The 24406-nt window shown below is 41.0% G+C and overlaps 1 protein-coding gene across 4 annotated transcripts; it reads right to left on the reverse strand.

Annotated features, from left to right (window-relative positions):
- Window positions 1–496: 496 nt before the first annotated feature.
- Window positions 497–22450, reverse strand: LOC144525481 (cohesin subunit SA-2). 4 transcript variants are annotated; one of them, XM_078262349.1, is made up of 32 exons: window positions 22321–22450; window positions 21806–21895; window positions 20990–21077; window positions 19457–19621; window positions 18031–18127; window positions 17823–17899; window positions 17663–17734; window positions 14956–15160; window positions 14647–14795; window positions 14469–14542; window positions 14264–14387; window positions 14012–14110; window positions 12026–12105; window positions 11839–11946; window positions 11619–11739; window positions 11405–11522; window positions 10912–11015; window positions 10181–10273; window positions 9976–10062; window positions 9083–9289; window positions 8069–8151; window positions 7891–7978; window positions 7694–7774; window positions 6917–7009; window positions 6658–6832; window positions 4646–4782; window positions 3942–4043; window positions 3685–3836; window positions 3151–3279; window positions 2879–3069; window positions 2705–2780; window positions 497–2105 (listed from the first exon to the last, which is right to left on the reverse strand). In XM_078262349.1, the coding sequence occupies exons 2-32, from the start codon at window positions 21847–21849 to the stop codon at window positions 1970–1972; spliced, it is 3555 nt and encodes a 1184-aa protein (XP_078118475.1). In that variant the 5' UTR covers window positions 21850–21895; window positions 22321–22450; the 3' UTR covers window positions 497–1969. The 4 variants fall into 4 exon arrangements, with proteins under 4 accessions (XP_078118475.1, XP_078118474.1, XP_078118476.1 ...); XM_078262348.1 differs by having other exon boundaries at window positions 9068–9289; XM_078262350.1 differs by lacking the exon at window positions 2705–2780 and having other exon boundaries at window positions 9068–9289.
- Window positions 22451–24406: the final 1956 nt, after the last annotated feature.

Consider the following 24406-nt stretch of genomic DNA (forward strand, 5'->3'; position numbering starts at 1 on the left):
ATGCTCACTGTTAGATTTTGCATACTATAGAAGTCTGTCAGCTTCATACCAAAGGAACACAATATTTAGCCATTACCATACTACTGCTGCTGCTGTACACAGACATACAGTAAATACAGATATTAAATAACAGTGAATTACTTTTTAAAGGTCTTTATGGGTATTAAGTGACACAAAGGCATTTATAGAAATGAACATGTTCAAAAAATATATTACAGCTTGGAAAAATTGATTATTTATTAATTTAAATGGATTTACAGCAATACATGAGTAGTTTTTGGCAAACAAACATTTCCTGTAAGCCAGGACAATTAAAGGTGCTGTAGGCAGGATTGCGAAGATCCAGGACTTAGCCAAAACATTTGAACATCGACAACTTCTTAGTCCCTCCCCCCTTTCCACTGAAGCCCAAAATGGTCTCCTAAGCCCCTCCCCCCACAAGGGAGAATGAATGCCTGTGCATGAGCAGTGATTGACACGCAGTTAGACACCCCACCCCCCCCGGCCATGACTGGTGCATCTGAACAGGGAGCGGTGGATTTTTCGCTCACTTCTCCCTGCAAGACGGCCCGTGCCCCTCGCCCCCCCGCCTGGACCCTCTACTCAGGTTGGTGCCAAACTCCAGATGGAAAATGGGCTTTTTATTAGGACTGAAGATACTTAAAGGTGCTGTAGGCAGGATTGCGAAGATCCAGGACAAAAAATGTGAACATCGACAACTTCTCAGTCCCTCCCCCCTTTCCGCTAAAGCCCAAAATGGTCTCCTAAGCCCCTCCCCCCACAAGGGAGAATGAATGCATGTGCATGAGTTATTGACACGCAGTTAGATATTATTGAAGTGTATACGGAGAAAAAAAAGCTTTACACATACTGATTTACTTGGTCCTCAAATGAAAGGGGGCTGTGAATAAAATATACTTGAGCTTAGACATTCTTTAAAGAATAAGACTAGTGTTATTCTATATATTTCTCCCCTTTAACAAATCCCATGAAAAGAAAATCTTCATTGGTTTCTACTGAAAATGTTAAGTCTTTAAAAACTGATCACAAATAAATAGTTTGTTTTGTTTTAAATAGGCTCAGTAATTGACTTAAACAGCTGGGAACTTTAGTTTTGTGTTACTCCGGAGTGTTATTTGGGAGTAAAAGGTTATCTGTGGATTAATACATAATTTGGTGCTCTAATAAACTACAGTTCCCATGTTCTTTGTAATGTAGGATAATATCATTCAGTGCAGTGAGGTACGGGCACCCCCAGGGGTCTGTGAAAAGCTTTCAGATTCCATTCATTTAAATGATCATGATATATACATTTGTATTACTTTTTTTTCACTAACAGCTTCATAGGTCAACAAATGTTTTCATTTTTAAATCTATAATAGTTTATAGATTACATTCTAATCTAACAAATATATAACAATCTGTATGTTATTATTATGATATTATTAATACATGGCTAATACCTTTCTAATGCATTTCTCTTGTGTTCTTTCACATAATTAAGACTATAGAAGTGTACGAAAATAGGCAACGTCAAATTATAACCAAGGGACATACAGTACATGACTGGGTACCAAAAGATTGAGCACCGCTGATTTAGTGCAACAGTGTGGATCATTGATGTGTTTTTAACTTTGTGGGCAACAGTTGAGGTTTATAGCATAGATGAATAAGTATGTATAATAATAATGTATCAGGCTTTAGCTGCACAAGTAATAGTACGATAAATTCTTTGTGGTTTTTGTTTTTCATGGGATTTGTTGACAATGGGAACAAATGTAATAACGCAGTATCCTTTAAAACTGTCCTCATACAAAACATAATGTACTGCAAAAATGGACGCTGGGAAGTCTGCACATCAGCAAAGAGAAGACAAAAAGGAAAACGTCTCGCTCCTAATTTTGTGATATCCGGTGTGAGGTCTCGTCATCCAGACAGAAACACAGATTCTCCTACAACTTCCTTATTGTTACAGTTCGACTTCCACAGTGTCATCATCCACCTCGTTTCCGGTGCTGAGGACAGATCCCTCGATGTTCAGTCTTTTTGCAGGAGGTTCCACCGGGACAGAAAAGGGATCCATGTCAGTCGTCCTTTCCTGATTGCTGAGGAGTTAGATGAGGTTACAGTTATAAGCAGGGCTTTAAACTGACACCCGCCAACCTGCCAAATGCGGGTAAAATTCATTTTGGCGGGTAACATTGTATAGTTAATAGCCAATTTGGCTAGTGATGAATCAAGCAAACAGTGTGTCTGTTTAAATAGGCAGGCTGCAAAAAGAACAGATCAGATTTGGTCGGTTTTCCGCCAAAAGATTAGGGCGGTTTTGTGTGCGTTTGGGGTTTGGAACCGTAATCTTTATCTGGCAACACTGCTTGTAGTACTAATCCTACATTTCCCATGAACACTATGTTGTGACGTGTCATAGAACCGTTGGCTACGTGCCTAGCGTGTGTGTGGTATCGACTACGAGCTACGCTACAAACAAGAGAAACTGAAATGAAGTAGTAAAGTTAGGAGAAAAACTAAAACAAACATGCGGCTAGTGGAAAGTCTGATTGGCTGGTAACTTTAAAAAAAAAAATCGACTAGCCATGTTGGCTGGTGATCAAAAAAGTGAATTTAAAGCCCTGGTTATTAGTATGATGGAGGTGGAGAAGATTTGCTGTGTAACTGGTTTATGAAATGAATAAGAATCGTTCACCTTGGACTGAAGCTGGGCCTGTGGACTTTACTAGCTTTGGAGTCGACAGGGCTGAACGCGCAGGGGGACTTGCTTCCTAAAAAAATAAATAAAATAAAGATAAATGAATGATGCAGCTGGTGACAATACGGACATACAACTTCTGTGCTTGAGTTTGATGTTTAGGTGTAGCACCTTCTAGTTTTTGTTTGGAGAAGGGAGAGCGATTTGGCAGGTACAGCTTTCTGTCAGAGCTAACGTAGGACACAGCATCTTCTCCTTCAGCCACAGCCAACAGGGAAGCACGGTAGTAGATGAGTGGCTGCCAGCACTCCTCCCTGAGGTCAATAATGTGCTCTGCAGTGTGCTTCTGCAGGTAGGAGAACCTGCACAGACGAGAACAAGACTTTCAGAAAGCCAAGTTGACGGCGTTACAAAGAAACCTGTACGTTTCATGCAGCACTTACACTGTTTTCTTGTCCGGTTTGAGGAGTTTGCCGGAGAACTCACTGAGGATGGTCAGGTAGGAGAGGTACGGTGGCGTAGGCGTTTCTGGGGTCTGACTAAACTCTTGGAACACAAACTCTATGCCGTTCCTGCACGTATTAACACACACACACACACACACTTTAGACACACACAAAAAACTGATTCTGATAATAAAGCTATAGTGCGTAGTTTCTGTCGCCTCCATGAGGAATTCTAAGTAATGACAACAAAACTGTCGGCGCGTCCACATGATACAAGCCTTCTGTGACCGCTACTTCCGTTACTGTAAATCATATTTTATTTTTATGATACCTTTGGACTAATTACTGTTCATGGTATCTCGTATTTTCCAGTTTTGTAATCACTATCATTAATGTGTTGTGTTTTATCGACTGTTGTTTTTACAGTTTTTTACAATTGCTTCCAATTAAAACCTAAAAAAAAAAAAAGAAAAAAAACTCCCGTCTTTGTTGCTCTAGGAAAAGTCTTGCAAAACAAGAGCCCGTGCTGACCTGTGGATCATGACGACACACTCGCGAAACTTGACGAGGTCCCCGAAGGTGAGGGCGAACCGCCTGGCGAGCTCTTTGATGCAGGTGAAGGTCTGGACCCCTGGGTGAGTCCTACCGCCGCTCTCCTGCTCTCGCTTCAGACGGACAAACAGCTGAGGAAAGAGAAGAAACACACATCAGCAGCATGCAGCTTGCAGTGTGCAGCGGAGGCCCATTTTTATTAGGTATATGTGTATAGGTGTATGAAGCAACTATACCTGCTGCAAACAGAGCACCAGTGTCCGAGCACTCTCTATTCTATCCATCTGTCTGGTCCTGTACATCATCTCCTTGATGATGTCTCCAAAGTCGTTATAGTACTGGGGAAAAACGGGGAAATTAAAAAATTATTATTTAATATGAATCTACAGCCGGTTAGCTTAGCTTAGCATAAGGACTGGAAACGGGGAAACAGCTAGCCTGGCTCTGTGACAAAATCTGCCTTCCAGCACCTCTAAAGCTCTCGAATTAACAGGTTATATCTCGTTTGTTTGATCCTTTCAAAACTAAAGTTTTAAAAGGACAAGTTGGGGTTTTATGACGACATATTTCTTTGCTGGCTGGGAGATTTTTTTTTTGGGGCATTTTCGTCCTTTATTTTGACAAGACAGCTGAAGACATGAATGGGGAGAGAGAAGGAGGGGGGGGGGGGTGACATGCAGCAAAGGGCCAAGGTCGGAGTCGAACCCGGACCCGCTGCGTCAAAGAGTAAACCTCTATATATGGGCGCCTGACAGAGCCAGGCTATCCGTTTCTTCCTGCTTCCAGTCTTTATTCTGAGCTAAGCTAACAGGCTTCTGGCTGTAGCTTTATACTGCATTTACTGTACAGACATAATAGCGGTATCTATCTTCTCATCTAACTTTTGGCAGGAAAGCTGAGAAACATAAGATCAAACCGTCTTTGAGGAATTAACCTTTACCTTCACATAGTACATGAAGACCTCAGCTGCCATGCTCATCTCCAGCACTCCATGCACTATCAGTTTGCAGAAGGCCGCCAGCAGATTTCTTCGTTTGTGAAGGTCCTCCAGCCTCTCCACTTCAGAGTTGTCACTGACTGAGGGAGCCGGGTGGAGTTGAAGCGTGTGGTTGGATGTGAAGTCGAGAGCGAGAGAAGGGGAAGAGAGTGATTAATCATGAGAAATCATATAACAGAAAAGAAAAGAACAAAGCAGAGTGTTTTAGTTAGTTTGAGGACAATGGCTTTAGCAGGTGGAAATCAAAGATAACATAAGACTAGAGTTATGGTTGTGACACCATGTGGCTTCAATCTTTCACAAGGCTAATAAAATAGGCTCAGAGGTGAGCCAGAGTTAATGGAATTTTCTCACGGAAAGAGATTGCCCTGATTTTATGATTTAACTCAGTGCCTTTGCCCTCCGAGTGATCTGTGATCCAGCAGCTAATAGAAAACACTGTCTATACTATAAAAAAAACTGTTACCAGGCAAATCCAATAAAACAATAGCTTTTTATTACATGTTCAAAAACCAATAATCCTGTATTGTATTTGGTTGAACATTTAAGAGATTCCCACCAGGACCGCTATTGACTTCCCTGGACTATTCCATATTTGGATGCAATATGTTTCTGAACGTAGAAGCTATTGTAAATATAATAAAGTGTCTTAGTTACAGTCCGACATGAATGGATTCATAAGTTTACCTGCAGGACTTTACAAAGAAAACACTATGTATTTCCAACATGTCAATCTTGTTTTTCTCATTTTAGAACAGACGGGAACATAATGCCGTCATCAATTTACAGGCTGCATCGCTTTGCATAACAAAGCCTAACATCCTGTCACGCAAATTAGTCCAGCCAGTTTCAGTCGGAGGATATTAACAGGGCTTCCTTTGTAATTGAGGGTCAATTGTCAGGTCAGGTTGGAAATCAGACCCCATTTACAGTCAGTGGGCAGCTCTGCAGTGAGTTATTAAGCCAAATGTGTGGCCATGCATTTAATATCTGCATGTTTTTACCATGTCGAGCCGCTCACTGAATTAATGCTTCACTTAGAGCACCGCAGGCCCGAGAAAAGTTGCTGAGCTCCGACAGGGTGAGAGTGCCATCTACTGTGTAAATACTGCACTGTGTTTACTCCTGGGTGTCCCGCACACTGCCTGGGTACATGTTTGTCAAACACACCACTGCGAGGCAGCTGTGTGAGAATAGAAACGTCACAAAACAATTATCTGAACAGTTAACCATCTTACTTGCATTGCAGAGCTAAGCTTGTACTTTCCTTGAGTATTTTTACTTTATGCTACTATATGCTTTTACCCTTCTACATTTCAGAGGGAAATATATGTTTTACTCCTGTATTTGTTTAAAAACTGCAGTTATGACTGCTTTTCAGATTGGGACTTAGCATGAAAAAAAATTTGAATAATCTACGATGTTTTGTACGAGGGTTATACGATGTATATGATGTAAATATGATGTATTAAGAAATGAACCAGTGGGTTCCAAACATTTTGACCTTTGTGGCCCATACAAAAAGTGGTGTGTAGTTGGGGCACCTTGTCACATTTTCGATGTCTATGAGCTGTTAGCAGCTCCACCAAAGAGACTTTTCCCTCTAAAATACTCACATGGTTTCATTTAAATAACCGTTCGACACCCAAAAGAGGTCAAATGATCCATTGGTTTTTCCACAAAAAAAGCTCAACTAGCTTGTTGAAATTTTTTTAATCTACTCTTTATACCTCATCACCAAATGTACAGAATGTTTGGATATGCAAATATCTATGCTCGTTTATTTAAACTCAGATTTAAGGTGAGCACAGAAAAACAAACGTTAGCAGATAGATGTGACAAAAAAATCGTTGGGTGTCAAATTCTGCACATTAAATCATTGTGCACAGTGAAGCTCAAACATCCAAGTAGAGTAACAAAAAACATATTTGTATGTAAACAGGCCGACGTCTCACCGCTGCTCTGGCTGTCACAGTCCGGTCCAACAAAGATGTGCATGCACACAAAGGTCAACAGCGCCCTCTGCAGTTTGGGACTGGGAGTGTAAAGCAGCGGGCCAAAGGAGGAGGGATCCCACACCTGTAGCTGGTAGGAATGAGCCGTCAGAACGTCACAGACACCCAGAAAAGCCTAATATGGGAAAGATAGAGAGGAGGTTAGAAAGGTGAAAAGAAAAAAAGAAATGGTGCCATCATTGATAAAACATTAGTTTACCTGCTGCCGCACCCTGTGGTCAGAGTGGGAGAGACATTGATTACCCCTCTCACAGAAGAGACGCAGCTGGAGTCTCTGGGCCACAGCTTTCTCCTAACACACACACACACACACACACACACACACACACACACACACACACACACAGGGTTTCAGAAGGAGGCACACTGATAAGTGACAAATAGTGCAGTATTTTACCTGCAAATATTTAAATTTGGAAGAGAGATGTTAAAACTGTGCAGGAATTCTTCAAAAAGAAAGTCACTTGATATGGGCCTCTCTAGAAGTACAGTCCCACTTAAAAAGTCTGCATCTGTTTGTACTCACACATTACACATTGTACTCTGTCGGACTGCAACTAACAATTATTTTCATAATTTACTAGTCTACTGATGACGGCTGACTAGTTGTTTAGACTATAGAATGTCAGCAATATGCTCAAAAATGCCCATCACAAGTTCCCAGAGCCTGTGATGGCATCTTAAAATGTCTTGTTTTGTCCGACCAAGAGTTTAAAACCCAAAGATATTTATTTTACTATCATAGAGGACCAAGAAAGTAAAGAAAATATTCACATCTGAATAGCTGAAACCAGTGAAAATTTGCTTTAAAAGACCACCTAAAGGATATATCCATTATCGAAATAGGTGCTGATTAGTCATTCCACTACTTCTGCTGTTCATCCAGATTTCTTATCGTCTTAGTTCTAAATCTTTATATTCATTCTAGTTAAAAGCACCAGCTTAACGCCCGAAAAGTGAAGCAGATGTAACTCACTCTGGAGGTTAACGTTTCAGTACTGGTGTTGAGAGACCAGAGCATGCAGTAACACAGACACTGCAGCACCTCCAGCAACACCTTCAGACAAAAATGAAGAGGGAGAAAATGTGAGGACACTTAGAATAGAAAGGGCGCTGAATAAATAAGTCCAAAACCCTTGCACAAACTTGATTTGAAAGAAGCAGTGTTGGTACCTCAGGCGGTGCTCCTCCCTCGCTGCTCTCCACTGACAGGAGAGGAGACAACAGCTCAAACACGTTCCACTTGAGGAGGTCATGACAGCTAACAAAACATGAAGAAAAACATATGCACAGCCAATAAATACACATCGCTAGCAGAATATTGTGGGCACAAACGGCTCTCAAATCTTACTTGTGGAAAGCTCTGAGTTTCTTCAGAGTGGCTAAAATCGCTCCAGTTTTCTGCTCGTCAGCAGAGAAACTTTGACTCTCACCCTACAACAGAGGAATAGGAAATAATGAGACATCTTGTCAAGGCTCCTTATTCTTTGCAAACATGGGTGTTTGGCACCCCTTAGAATGAACTACTCGTGACCCCTTATTACAGGTTATGGCCTTTGTGTGGACATCAGTTCAACCAATGAGTGATTTTTATTCTCTGTTTGATTTAAGGGTTTTAGAGGCCTGAAGAGGCGAAAGTATGCAGTACTTCATATAGAGAAATAGCGTTTACAAATAAACTAACTTCATTTCATTTATTTGTTTATTTGACAGGGACGGTGCTCATTAATAAACAGCAAACTAACTGTAAATGAGCCAGAGTTAGCTCAGCAGGCTAATTTTCATCTGTTGTCCCTGGCTAGTTTTAAAATAGCATCCTTAAAAAAATAAAATACCATAAAATGACTTAATACAGTCAGCAGGTAAAAGTAACATACACAGATCAATATTCAAGCAGGCAACAACTAATAACAAACACAACACATCAGACAGCAAGCAACAAAACAACACAAATCTGCAGGCAGGGAGCAAAAGTCAAAAGGCAGTCAGCAGTCTAATGTGCACATATCTGATTATCAATCAGCCAGTTCTTCAAGCTGACCAGCAAAGAAACGATAAGTATTTACTTCTCTTATCTGCATTGGCAACATATTCCAGTCTTTAGATCCTGTGACAGAGAACGCTGACTGACCAAAAGCACGTGAATGATGGACTCTTCAGAAGAGGTAATTATCTTTACTCAAGTTTCTGCGCGCAAAAGTCGCCGGACGACACCAATTTCTAAACACAGTCATGCTGAGAAATACAGAGAGAGTTTTGTGAAGCTGATAGTCTTAATTAGCTTTGTATCAACTCATTTGGCAATGGCTTGGATGTAACAGACGTTCATTAATATAAAATAGTTACGCACTAAAGCTTTTATCACCTTAAGTGATACTGTGTCCCCCAGCAGTGCTGTCAGTTGATCCACCCAGCGCTGGACCAGAGAGTCTCTGGCGGCCCGGGCCACGGAGCACCAGGCCGTCTCCGCCCCACACAGACTGAGGAACGTACGGGCTGCAGTCTCCAGAACAGGGGGGTCTGAGTGGCGGTCCAAAACAGCCCCCATCTCTGCCGTCAGGCAGGCTACAGCCTGAGGAAGAGGACAAGAAAAAGGCAGACTAACTCCAATACTTTGGTTAACACGACTGTGTTAAAGTGCTCATATTATGCTTTTTGGCGTTTTCCCTTTCCTTTATTGTGTTATATATCTTTTTTGTGCATGTAATAGGTTTACAAAGTGAAAAAGCCCAAAGTCCACCCCAAAGGGACTTACCATCTCCAACAGAAAACACTGTTCACAAACTGCTCCAAACAGCTCTATTGTAGTCCAGCCTTTACTCGCGTGATGAACGTGCGTCACTTTGTAACACACGTTATAATGTTAGCCTAGCTGCTAGCTTGGCTAGCCCTCACACTCTGCTTCTGATTAGCTAGCAGTGCTTACCTAGGTACTGAGCATGTGCGACTCCCAACAAAGATGGAACAGAAGTGAGATGCCTCACTCTGTAGCTAAAACAGAGAGCTCAACACACAGGGTGAAAAGAGGAGCTGCAGCAATGTGCAGTACAACAAAAATATGGTGTTTTTTGAAAATTGTAAACCTATTCTGGTACAACCTCTAAATACAATTATGAACCTGGAAATGAGCATACTATGAGCACTTTAATAGTAACAAAAACAATTCCAATCAAAAGGTAACGAAACTGTCACCCCATTCATGTTTCATTTCATTATTCATGACATTGTTTGTGTTGGTTGAAAGGCTGGGATGCAGACCTGTGTGTTGTCAGCCTCAGGACACTCAGAGAGGAAGTACTGAGGAATCTTCATCAGGGAGGCAACAATGTCACAACTACCTGAAAACTGCACAAACAACAACATCATCAACACCTTATCATAATATAAAGCCCAGAATCTAATTGTGCAGCACGGAGATCTGAATGTTGACTAATATATTGACAGTTACACGTGGAATAAATACCTTGGACAGTAACTTAGGAAGCACCACGAGGAGATGATCAGTGAGCTTAGTACAGTCATCAAGCTGAGTTTTCTTTTCTCTGGCATTCATTACCTGACACATTAAAACAAACAGACCTGTTTATTAAAATATATTTAAATATGTTCAACATGTTTCAGTACTTCTATAACATCAGATGTATATACTTATTATATAGTTATAGTTATTTATATAGTTATATATAGTATATTGCTATAGTTATCAGTGCCACCAGAACTGTCTTACAAACACCGGTGGAACAAAACTAAGTACATTCACTCAAGAACTGTACTTAAGTTAAATTTTGGGGTACTTGTAGTTTTTCTATTTTATGCTACTTTATGCTTCTACTGCACTACATTTCAAAGCAAATGTAGTACTTTGATTCCACTACATTTATAACAGCTTTAGTTACTATTTAATACTTTTCAGATTAGGATTTTACATTAAAAAACATATAAAATTAGAAAATGCAATCAAATTAAGATTAAACCAGTGTTTTCTAATCTTTATGGTTTGTATTTCATCCAATATTTCACAAAAAAGCAAAGATGTGAGAAAATTCTAAAAGAAGAATAAAAATTTGTAGCAGAAGGACACCACTGGATGAAACATGCTTTTACAACTTTCACATTCTTATATTGATAACTTTGATTTAAGTAAAATATCTTAATACATCTCTGCTCATAAATGGGGATTAATCTCGCACTGACCTTCTTGGCTCCACTCCTTCCTGCCAGCGCTGGGCCCTCTGCAGCCTGACGCACCGACGCTACCAGGATCTCTACAAGCACTGCTTGTTCTGCCTGGGTAAGACCTACACGCACACACGCACGCACACACGCACGCACACACACACACGCACGCACACGCACACGCACACAATAAAAATAAAATACATAATAAAAAATGTAAAAATACAACATTATTATTAGTATCAGTTTATAGGGTGTTGGCTGTCGAAGACATTTTTCATAAAATAGTGGCTTGCTACGGTGTAAAACACATCTGGAGCAGCACAATTCTATTCACAAATATGGTTTCGTCCATATTATGACCACATTCATTCGTAATACAAAAAAAATAGAAAACCATTTTGAATCCCATCAACAAAATGATTAGTCAAACTAATGTTCTGGTGGTCTAAGAATTTCAACTACAATACACACCTGCCTGCAAATAAACAAACACACACACATCAGTTACCTGGACCGTGTGAGGAAGAGTCCTGCAGCAGTATAGATGTGAGTGTGTGCCAGTCCTTCAGCAGGGCTCCACCACAGTCCCACAGACTGTCCACTAGGTACACCACATGCTTGTGCAGCTGAAAGCGTACGCAGACAGACATGTTAGTCCATCCCTGGTCCTTTTCCTAAGCTAAAACAAGAGCTTTGATTTGAAACAGCCCGTGTGTTTTCACCTCAGACTCCTGGTAGAACTGCAGCAGAGCCTTCAGTCTGGCAGATGTTTGTTGTTTATGTGCCTCCTCCTCATTTATTTCATCCTGAGTATCAGATGCAGGGGCTACAGTGTTGAGAAGCCTAACAGAGACCAACAATGTCCAGGCAAACGTTATTGAACGTTTCTTTGTTTGTTTTATTGTTTCTTTGGGTTTTTTCCAGTGATGGAGGTGAACGTACCGTGAGAAGAGCAGCTCCCCTGCAGTGGCCGCTAAAGGGCGCTGCGAAGAGTAAACAAACTGGAGCAGCTGCTTGTAGTCCTTTGGACTGAGCACATCATCAGATGTTCTGAGGAGTCAGAAGTAGTTTGATACAAAGAAAAATAGTAGAAAAACATTGAGGAAAATGATGAGAACAACAAACTCACTTGGAGATAAGAAGCAGCAGTTTCATGGTCTGCACTGCCACTTCATTGTCCTTATCCAGAGTCATGGAGATCATCCGGTCCTGGAACACAAACAGTAGACATCATGCATTAGCACGCACGCTAAATACAAACATGTCGGTCTACAACAAATGTGCATTACTCATATTTTGGATAATCAAACTCTGTGGAATGTGAAAAGGCTGGTTGTAGCATCATTTGTGAGGACAACAGTGTTGGGGAAGTTACTTTTAAAAAGTAGTGTTTGCTCGTTACTTCTTAAAAAAAGAATCCGTTACTTTACTTAGTTACCCCCTATGGAAAGTAACTTTTTACTTTACTCGTTACTTTTACGTTACTTTTAAAAGCAGGGGTCTCTGGCAGAGACTGAAGTTAATTATACAAAAACTATCTTTGACCATAAAGCCAATCTATGGTTTATCAGTGAAGTGTCTGAACTACACTGCAGGCTGGATTCTCTACTTACAGAGTGACAGCTGTTTTATAATGAACGAGTCCAGCGCGGGTTGAATGCACATCAGCAGGTCATCGGCGTTACACGGTGTTAGTGTATACTATGTAACGTCTGTATCGACTTGTACCGGTCGCGCAGCCACGATGGTCCGTGCATTGTCGTAGACACATGCAGCCTCTTTTCTGGAAATCCTTGCATGTCCGTGCAACCGACACAAGTCCACAGCGGTCCGCTGCGTGTATGTATGAGGCCATCACCACCGCATCCATCTGTGAGGTTGTCAGCTTTGTGTCTGCCTGGCTCAGAGCGCCGTCCAGCAAAAAGCTACGAAGCTTAAAAAGCTCTCAAAAGTTAGCTTTGTTCTCGCTTGCCATGATTGCTCTTCTACCAGCCTCTGTCACGTCCCGCGTGGAGCTTGTGAGCGCGAAGCTGAGAAGGCAGTGTCGCTGTCAAATCTGTCCCTGGGAAAAGTAACGTTGCGCCGAATTGAAAAAGGAACTACGTTTCGTTACCAAATTTTCAGTAGTAGCGCATTACACTACTTTTTACCCGAAAAAGTAGTTACGTTACTGTAACGCGTTACACCCAACACTGGAGACCGAACACAGATTCATCACCAAACTTTGCATCACTACAGAACTTCTTAGCCTCTTTTAACTCATTGTTTACGTTAAATAGCCCGCGGATGTACCGTTTGGTTCAGTCTCACCACTCTCCTCTTGCACTTGATATGGCAATCTTGTTACCAAACAGTTATATATTTACACATCCAGAAGTTACAGAAAAAACATTATCATTAAAGTAGTTTGTGTCCACCTGAAAAATCAGGCCACGTGACGCAGTTGAGGCCAAATAGACACTAGGCAAATTTGCACATACAATACCAATGACATTAACTGTAATAACTTTAAATGAGTGCTCAACCCTGATGATATGACTGTTAAGTCCAATATTAACTCTTTTAGCTCTGTTTTAGGTCTCTACCAACTTCTAAAGGTTCTTCTAATATCTCTTTTACTGCTAAATGCTCCACTATGTTCATCCAGCTAGGCGATAACTGTCTGACTGTGGTTTGGTGCTGAGCAGGTAGACAAAAATCAACGCAGTGAGAGGGAACCAAAGGACAGACAGCTAAACAATGAACTGAAACTCACTATGAAACTCCGTTAAGCCGACCCCTTTCACATCGTCACAGTGTTTTTACATTGTCATTTGATACATTATTGTTATTATAAATATATTTATTACAGCCGTCAAAAAAAGAGACAGATATTCTTTTTATCAGGAATTACTGGAGAGTAAATCATGGACTTCCATTTGCCAGATGGCCAGAAAAACTACTTCAAATGAGCAACTGTGTCTGCTGAATGTGTAAATAAATACACATTTTTGCTAACATTCTCCATGGAACTTTATAAACCGTTGACATGTAATGACTTGTCAGCTTGTTTTTATATTTTTCTGACCCATAATGGTTATCATCCATTAATGCAGCTTTGAGCAGAATAGTTTACCTTGAAGCGGCTGGTGAACAGGTCCAGTTTAGGGAGGAGTGGAGGATCTCCATACAAACCCTGTAGACCTAACACACACTTCAGACGCACATCTGGCATCTGAAACATGGAATGCATGTCAGTTTCATAGCAATAGATGGCAGTCTGTCCTCATCCTAAAAGATTCATTATGAACAAAAATATCAAAACTATTTTTGTGTTATCTTTGCGTTACATCACATTATCTTAAATGATATGTTTGCTTTTGTTTACCTTGTCGTGCATCATCCAGCCCATGTATTTGAGGTAGCTATCAGTGAGAAATGCAGAACTGTAGAGCTTCATCCACAAACCCAACTCCTCCATACAGATAGAGCGGATTTCTGGAAGCACATCACTGCACGGGCACACACACAAAATTAGCTCCACACTCAATGAGATAATGTCTAATGCACAACAGTGCCAGAGAAACACTTACCGATATCTTTTTAGAAAAATTCCTTTGAAGATGATGTCCATCATGCTCTCTATCTCTGCCCTCTTCTCTTGCAGCTTGAAGAGGATGAGAAAAGGCATACAGTAGCCAGACAGTGAGTCAGACATTACTCAGCAAAAATAAATAACCTCAGCCAGATACCAAGTGATAGTGGTCTTACCTCTGTGATCTTCTTCTGTATTCTCTCCTGTTGCAGTGTGCTTTTTTGCCTCGTCTTCGTCTTCTGCACCTCGTGCAGTTTCTGACTGTTTTCAATGCCGACGCTCAGGCTCAGAGCCACGGCCACCAGAGAGCTCAGCAGCTTCACCGCTTAACAGAAACATCCAGATCAAAACCAAAATAGCACAGATTAGTTTATTGAATGTATTTATGCATCTATATCTGAGAGTGTGTGTGTGTGTGTGTGTGTGTGTGTGTGTGTGTGTGTGTGTGTGTGTGTGTGTGTGTGTGTGGTTTTTCTATTCCTTACCTGCTAGCGTGCAGGTGTGTCTGAAAGCCCGTACGTAAGAGTCTGACAGCTCGGTGAGCAGTGAGATGAGGGTGTTCATCAGATAACTGTCAAATATGACACTGTGCTGACACTGAGCCACCAGCACGGACACAAAGTCGCAGAACTCAGAGTGGAACCAGCGTCCGTACGGTCCAGATTGTATCAGAGGATACTCCACACTATCCTACAGTGAAGAGGAGGGAAGGGAAGAAAGGGAGAGAACACACCTTTGAGGGGCAGCAATTACTTGAAGGTTAGAGAAGAGAGTCACTTACAGGTTCAAATATTTGGCATCTTTACTTTCCTGATGTGAAGGAGTATGTTTGGATGGGTGAGGGATCACCCTGGAGCTTAAACCAATTGGATATCAGTTCAGTTAGAAGGCAAAAAAGAAAGAAGCTGGTCACCCTCAAAGGTCATTGAAGTGAGGTCAAGTACTGAACAGGGGAGAGAAACTGGCGTACACAATAAAGAAACAAACAGGTAAGAAAAAAAACATGTACAAAGAACAGTAAAATACAGCAGTATTAAGTAGTATTAACACGGTAAACTCATGCTAAGATTGTCAGGGGCCCTTATTTCATGAGGGTACCCCCCCCCCCAACTCTGATTAATAATTCTGATTATGTACAGCTTCCAGGTGTAATTGAGAGTAACTGAAACACATTGTAACCTGTTTGTAGTATTTATGGACAGGATATCGAGGCGTAGTCGGGGTGGAGAGGGGTTGCAGTTCGGTGGGCTGGGGATCTCATCGCTGCTTTTTGCAGATGATGTGGTCCTGATGGCATCATCGGCCTGTGACCTTCAGCACTCACTGGATCGGCTCGCAGCCGAGTGTGAAGCGGCTGGGATGAGGATCAGCACCTCTAAATCGGAGGCCATGGTTCTCAGCAGGAAACCGATGGAGTGCCTTCTCCAGGTAGGGAATGAGTCCTTACCCCAAGTGAAGGAGTTCAAGTACCTTGGGGTCTTGTTCACGAGTGAGGGGACAATGGAGCGGGAGATTGGTCGGAGAATCGGCACAGCAGGTGCGGTATTACATTCAATTTATCGCACCATTGTGACTAAAAGAGAGCTGAGCCAGAAGGCAAAGCTCTCAATCTACCGGTCAGTTTTCGTTCCTACCCTCACCTATGGTCATGAAGGCTGGGTCATGACCGAAAGAACAAGATCCAGGGTACAAGCGGCCGAAATGGGTTTCCTCAGGAGAGTAGCTGGCGTCTCCCTTAGAGATAGGGTGAGAAGCTCAGTTATCCGTGAGGAGCTCGGAGTAGAGCCCTGCTGCGTCGAAAGGAGCCAGTTGAGGTGGTTCGGGCATCTGGTAAGGATGCCCCCTGGGCGCCTCCCTAGGGAGGTGTTCCAGGCACGTCCAGCTGGGAGGAGGCCTCGGGGAAGACCCAGGACTAGGTGGAGGAATTATATCTCTAACCTGGCCTGGGAACGCCTCGGGATCCCCCAGTCGGAGCTGGTTAATGTGGCCCGGGAAAGGGAAGTTTGGGGTCCCCTGCTGGAGCTGCTACCCCCACGACCCAACCCCGGATAAGCGGATGAAGATGGATGGATGGATGGATGGATGAAACACATCTAACAGGGTGTTCCTGCAAAACAGGAGTCACGCTGGACAAATAAAAGGTATTGGAACAAATCCAAAAGTCACTCCCAAATTGCTGCCTATGTTTACTTTCCGCCATTTTACTGTCACAGAGGGTTTGGATTCAAAGCATAAAATGTATGCACTTTATGGCACTCCAAACTAAATTTACAATGGAATGAGACATCTAGCATCCCAAGCATGGACACAACATTTTGCTCCCACCATGAAATACTATCTTTTTGCTCTAGAGGTGTGTGAATTACAGTTATGAGACACTACACACTACACTACACCAACCCAAAATAATTATGAATAAAAGGTGTCTAATATTTCAAATTACTACTCACTATCAGGCTCCCTATTGAGTCTTAATATTTTAATGAGCTAGTGAGTATTTGAGTCATTTTAGACGGGTAAATGTGGTGCAAATATAATCATTATATCATAATAATTTTGTTGAATATAATAATGCACTTAAAGTCATGGTTAGTAATTTCACCCTAGGCTGCTTTGCACCTTGACCTCGAGCCAAACAACCCCCCATAAGCTTTTTTCCCTTGTTATAACGTTGGTCGAGTTAGCGTTATCAGCTGGTTAGCTTAGTGCAGGCGCTAATGGATCCACGTTTGTATCTTGTAAATTACCCCACTAATAATGCCCGGAATGATACCAAACTTCTACAGTAGTACAAATAGTTTCTGTACTTATAAAACGAGGCATTAGGAAGTTTGTAACTACACCAGAAGTATGTAGTAGTAGTATGCAAGTACTGCGCGATAGCGCGGTAGCAGCCGAGAGGAGTATCCATCAGGCAAGTGTTATTTAAATATACTTCTGGTGTAGTTACACACTTTCTAATGCCTCATTTTATAAGTACAGAAACTATTTGTACTACTGTAGAAGTTTGGTATCATTACGGGCATTATTATCATAATTATTATTACCATCACCGGACATGTTGATCACTCTTATAAATCTGATTGAAGATACGATGGGGCAAGAAGGTGATTTAAGAGAGACCATCTAATACAGGAAGGTGAAAGACGTAAATGTCAGGACAAATCAATGAAGCAGGGAGGTACTACTGACTGTGTCCATGGGCCACGTGACTGTGAGGATCCACGGAAAGGCCAAAAACTTCTTATACTGCAGACCAGAGACCTGGAACATACACAGCCAAAGAGTTTCAGTTTTAAGTGTTAAAAACCGATACTGAAACAAAAAGAAACACAGATTAAAGACGTCTTACCTCATCCAGCTCCTCCACCATTTTACTCATGACTTCACTGTCCTCTTTACTCTGACACATCTCTGCTGTGACCACACCTGGGAGAGACAGGAGGGACACGTAGATCTGATTGTGTGTATTCTCCGTGTGTGTGTGTGTGTGTGTGTGTGTGTGTGTGTGTGTGTGTGTGTGTGTGTGTGTGTGTGTGTGTGTGTGTGTGTGCGCTTGCCTTTACATCCAGAGCATTGGATGAAGAAGCTGATGAGATCGAGGAGAGAAGAGTCTCTGTCCGTCACATAAGCCTCGATCCAGTCATCAATCACCGCCTGCTCAGACATGACACAAGAGTCAATTAGAGCAGAGATCTTCAACAGGGGGTCCTCAGAGTTACTGCAGGGGGGCCAAGTTATTGTTTAATCATTTAAAAACAGTTCAAAAGTTAATATGTCTAAGAATATACATAAACATGAGTCCAACATATTATTAGCAAAGATAAATCGGCCTATTTGTGATTTGTTTTTCATATACACAACATTGATGACCGGCTTATCAGCCTGTAAGGTAAGGTAGCCACTAAAGTAGCCATCCACAGATATAGTTAAGCTTAAGGATTCACTGTGCTACATGTATGTTGTTTAACATTAAAACATGATGTATAAATATATGAAAAACAAATAAAAAGGCCACCCTAGACAATATTGTATGCCCAGTTTAAAGTGCTCATATTATGCTCATTTTCAGGTTCATAATTGTATTTAGAGGTTGTACCAGAATAGGTTTACATGGTTTAATTTTCAAGAAACACCATATTTTTGTTGTACTGCACATTGCTGCAGCTTCTCTTTTCACCCTGTGTGTTGAGCTCTCTGTTTTAGCTACAGAGTGAGACATCTCACTTCTGTACCATCTTTGTTGGTAGTCGCACATGCGCAGTAAGTACTGCTAGCTAGTCAGTTGCAGAGTATGAGACAGTGCCACGCTAGCAGCTAGGCGAGCATTATAATGTGTGTTACAAAGTAATGCACAGTCGTCACGGAAGTAAAGGCCGGACTACAATATAGCTGTTTGGAGCAGTTTGTGAACAGTGTTTTCTCTGGAAGATGGTAAGTCCCTTTGGGGTGGACTTTTTTTCACTTTGTAAACCTATAATATCTACAAAAAGATATATAACACAATAAACAAAAGGGGAAAAGCCAAAAAGCACAATATGAGCATTTTAATATGTAACTTAATTTCATACAAAATGTAGTGTTGGGGAGGGGGACAGGGGTTCCTGCTCTGTCTCTCTTTCAGCTAAGGGGTGCTTGGCCTAAAAAACGTTGAAGACCCCTGAATTAGAGTGTTTACTGTATATTAATGTTTTGATAATGACATTATCCCAGCTATTATATTCAGGTGTTTTTATAATCAGGATATGAAGACTGTTGCTGCTCATTGGCAGAATATATCTTGAGTATACCTGGATAATTAATGTGCATGTAAACCTACCAACAGAATGATCATTCTTTTATTATAAATCAAAGATGAACTAATGTGTGCACATCTCTCGCACTACTTCTGAGAAAAACAAGAAAGTTTTGATCTTCAAATTACAGAATATAAGACAATCAAGAGCAGAAGCAAATCTATCACAGGTGAGGTGTAGCTAATCTTACCTGCATGGCACTCCTGCCCATGGTCACCACTTCAAACAGAGTGACGGCCTCCACATGCCTCTGTTTACCGCGGCTGCCTCCTGCTCTGCTAACACTGCTGCGACTGGCTTTGGCACTTTTGCGCTTGACATTCTCTGAGCCCTTGTGTGGTCTTTTTCTTCGTCTCTGTGGGTTTTATAAAAGTGGCAGATGAGACAGAAAATATATGAGTTTATATAACCAGTGTTCTGTAATATAAGCAGACAAACTCCTCTGTGTTACCATTAAAGTACCTTGATGATTCAAGGTGCAAATTCAAGAGAGTCAGTCAGACGCATCACTCCTCCAGCTGGGCACTAACAAGCCTCATCACACTTCAGTAACACTACTAATGAATAACTTTCAACACATGGTTTCTCTATTATCAATGATTAAAGGGAAGTGTTAGCTTTATAATTAAAAAAATAACAGTATTGATGAATGTGAAAATATCAAGGGCGGCAAAAAAACTATTTTCATGATTAATTAATCTAGCAATTATTTTCTCAACTACTTCCAAATGTCATAAATAATGTGAAAAAAGCTCATTATAATTTCCCAGAGCCTAACATGACATCTCCAAATGTCCAATACCCAAAAACTATCATGTATGACAAAGAAACGCAACAAATCCTCACATTTGGCATTTTTGCTTGAAAAAAAAAAAAGCGCTTCAAAATAGTTGTTAATCAATACATTTTGACGAATGAACATGGTCATAGTGAGCCAGCATGCACAATAACAAGACCCTAAAACTGACTTCAACATATGTCATAGGACATAGGACTCCCCAGAAGAGATATGTCTCTAAAGTCATTCCATTCCCTATATGTTCTGTCAACCTGAACAAACTGGAACTTTTCTGCATATGGTCTGGGAGGTGCATGAGTTCTAGAATAAAATAAAATAAAATAATAGGAATGATAGAATGATAGGATGTCGAATTCCTACTGACCCGATTGTCGTGTTACTTAACGACGACTCTAAATTACACCTGCTTGGGAGACAGAGGAAAATTTGGCTAGCCGGCTCAACTGCAACCAAGAAAATGATAGCTCAGCGCTAACAACAAAACTAAATCATCAACTATCAACCTATGGAAAAGTGCAGCAGCACAAATATCAGACCTAATGACCTCAACCCCACAAGAACTAGAGGAGAGTGACTAGGCAAGGTGTGATTTCTGTTTGTTTATTTGTGGTTGTTTTTTTTCCTCGAGACCAGTTTGTCTTTCTCTGTTCTGTTCTGTATGTTTGCATAAAAAAAATAAAATAAAAAAAAGACCCTAAAACTGAAGCAGCCTAAATGGAATTCAGGCATCACTCATTTTATTATTTACATTATTGTGCTTTTAAATGACCAAGGAGGCATCATATGGTTGTGCATGTATGCTTCAAATATTGTGTACTTTCCTTGTATCATCATTCTGATTTTCTACAACTATTACTACTACTACTACTACTACTACTAGGCCTTGGACCATGCATGCTAAATGACGAATAACACAACACCTACCACACTCTTTTGTCTGTTCTCATTCCCCGACTCATCCTCTGAGTGATTGACAGCCCCGGAGGAGTTTGCCTCATCATGAGAGTTCCTACTAGGAAGTCAAAAAAAAGGAATTTACAAATACAAGAATAGAAAAAAGAATTAGCATTCAAGGACCAGTGATGGAAGTAACCAAGTACATTTACACACGTACTGTACTTTACTTAAGTGTATCCAATTTATGTCAGTTTATACTTTTACTCCACTACATTTATGTAACCGCTATAGTTACCTTGATTTTACATACGTAATATGATCAACCTATTAAAATATGATGAGCTGTTATAGTTCAAGGGCCCCACATACCCTCAGGTGTTTTTTAGTTATGTTGCTTATTACACCTACTCCAAGAAAATTATTAAAAAAAAATTTAAAAAAAAATTAACATCTTTCGGGAACTTGAAGGCTCCATTATTTAATACTATAAAAGGGCATTGTGCACAGTGAGTACTTCTACTTTTGATACTTTAAGTACATTTTGAAGAAGAATTTCTTGAATGAATCCCCCTTGCCTAATTATTAGTAAGTGCTGTGTATTTCCAGGACCCATAGACATGCAGTTGTTGTGAAGAGATGTTAGGGTGATGCCCATGGTCAGGCTCCCTGAGCAGTTAGGGGAATGGTGCCTTGCTCAAGGACACTGCAGGTAATACTCATGCATTTCTACTCAAGTAGAATGTGGAATGCAGGATATTGTTATTTTTACTTAAGTAAAGAAACTCAGTACTTTCACCATTTTCAAACACTCACTCACACACACTCTCTCTCTCTCTCTCTTACTTCTGCGCTGAGGCTCTGGATGTAGCGGTGGGCTCTGGTATCATCTCCTACTCAGATCTTTACACAGGGCTCAGGTGTGTGTCTGTGCATCTGGAAATACAGTATGATAAAGTAGGATACAAACAGAGATATTGCAGACAGTTTGTGCAGCAAAACGTATGGATACTTGATCAATATTAAGCATCTAGAGAAGAGGTTGCTATATTTATGAATATATCTGGCCGATAATTACCCTATCCCCAAGTGAAAGGGGGTTGCAGGGTGGCTACTCTGTATACATGAAAAATATCCCCCCCCCCCCTCCCACCCCCCACTGCACAGGGAGGAGCTGGCAGGGATTTAAATTATTACAACAGTACCCTGCTATCCTGCGACACTGCTAGCTAACACTTGTTTTCCTAAAAACTAAAACGTCAGTTATAATTTCCTGAAGTATCCCTGTTGTGTGCATTGCAACGTTGTAAGATGACTGACAGGTAAAGGTCGGTCGTCTATGCTAAACTTTTCAAACTTACCCTCTTCACACCGATTCATCCTTCCTTGATGCTCGTTGATGTGCTGTTTTAAATCCGAAGGCTGTCAGATTAATACAAAACATTTCCAACACGAATATCGTCCCTGTTTTCACCTAACTCTCATAGTCAAGTTGACGGACAGCCTAACAGCATTCCTGATTGGCTGGCAAACCAAATCGAACATACGTGATTGGTTATTCTAAACCGTCACTAACACTTGAGTCCGTCCCCCGGCGGCTGTGACAGCAAGACAGTCTAGTTTTGGCTTTCTGCAAAGCGTCTCTGCTTTCTGCATACATCAACACTGCAAACATCTGTAGGACGCATGAGACATGAGGTAGTCTGTACTCTGCAGACATGAGTCATGTATTGCTTTAATAACAACATTACAGCACACCGTATTGTGTCACAATGTCTTAACGTTGCCGCGTTTGTGTCTCTTATTTTAATTAACCACACCAGTAGTTGTTAATTCAGAGGGGAGCTGTCGTGGCATTTTATCATTTAACATTTTGCAGGTAACCTATTGAACAGCAGGAGGCGCCATTTACTCATCATAGGCGATGGTTAATCCTAAAAAAATAAAAAGTACAAATACCTCAAAATAGTAGGATACTTAGTACATTTACTTAGTTACTTTTCACCACTGCCTAAAGAGTACTATACATAGAAATACTACACTAAAAATATGCTCAAATTTCAAAAGTTCAGCATTCAAAAATTTAATTAAGTGCACATATGTATAAGCAACAAAATATACTAAAAGTACTTATAATATTGGATCATTATTATTATTGCATTTGCAGTACATAAATGCTGTTGGTTGAGGTATAACTTTTAACTGCTTTATATACTGTGGGTTGTTTAATCTATGACAAGGTCTAATGTCATGTATTTTTTCGACTGATTATGTTTTGTAAAATCTTCATCTAAAATAAACTTATACTTATAGTAACTCCACCTGTCAGATAAATGTAGTGAAGTTAAAAGTACAGTATTTCCCTCTTAAATGTTGAGGATATAGCGGGAAAAGGAAATACTCAGGTAATCCCATTTTAACCTGGAGAAACAAATATCATCTGTTGTAAAGACCAGTTTTTACCAAATTAAGAATCATTTCCAAACTCAAGTCTGTTCTGTCATACAATGATCTGAAAAAAGTCATCCATGCCTTCATAACCTCCCGCCTAGACTATTGTAACTCACTCTACCTTGGTCTCCCTCTGACTCTGGTGGCACGGCTTCAGATGGTTCAAAATGCAGCGGCTAGGCTGCTCACGAACACAAAAAAGCGTGAACACATTACACCTGTCCTAGCTTCCTTGCACTGAGTGTGTGAGTGTGTGTATGTATGGCTTCCAGTCCAGTCTAGGATACAATTTAAAATACTGCTGATGGTTTTTGAAGCTCTTCACACCCTGGACCCCAGCTACATAGCGGATATCATTCATCCCCATGTAGCTCCCAGGTCCCTCAGATCCTCCAGCCAAGGTCTCCTCCGTGTCCCACGGTCCCGGCTTAAGCAAAAAGGTGACAGAGCCTTTTCTGTTGCTGGCCCTCAGCTGTGGAACCAACTGCCACCTGACATCAGAAATGCTCCTTCAATTGCAATATTCAAAGCCAGGCGCAAAACTCACCTTTTTACATTGGCCTTCTAATTGTCTTATCCTGCTATGTTTGTAAAGTGTTTGTCTCTTGATGTCGTTTTAGCTTAAATCACTGATCTGTAAGTATATTTATTTTATTTTATGTTATTACCCTGGGGCTAATGCGCTATATAGGCCTACAGCACTTTGGTCAGCGCGAGCTGTGTTTAAATGAACTAAAGAAATAAACTTTACTTACTTGTATACTTACTAATATACAAGCATCTGATTTGCACGTAAGTTCAGTACTTTGGTAGATGTACTTCTTTCCACCACTAGCTGTGTTTGATCACCAACCAAGCAATTATCTTCTTCCTCCAGGGACCCCAGAAGCCCTGACATCATGACATCACCTTTTTCCAACAGAGTCCCGCCCACTTCAAACCAGTGAGAAGAGCTCAGACAAAAACACAAATACAGAAAATCTCTCATGTCAAATG

The sequence above is a fragment of the Sander vitreus genome, chromosome 11 (genome assembly GCF_031162955.1).
Source record: "Sander vitreus isolate 19-12246 chromosome 11, sanVit1, whole genome shotgun sequence".
Taxonomy (NCBI): domain Eukaryota; kingdom Metazoa; phylum Chordata; class Actinopteri; order Perciformes; family Percidae; genus Sander; species Sander vitreus.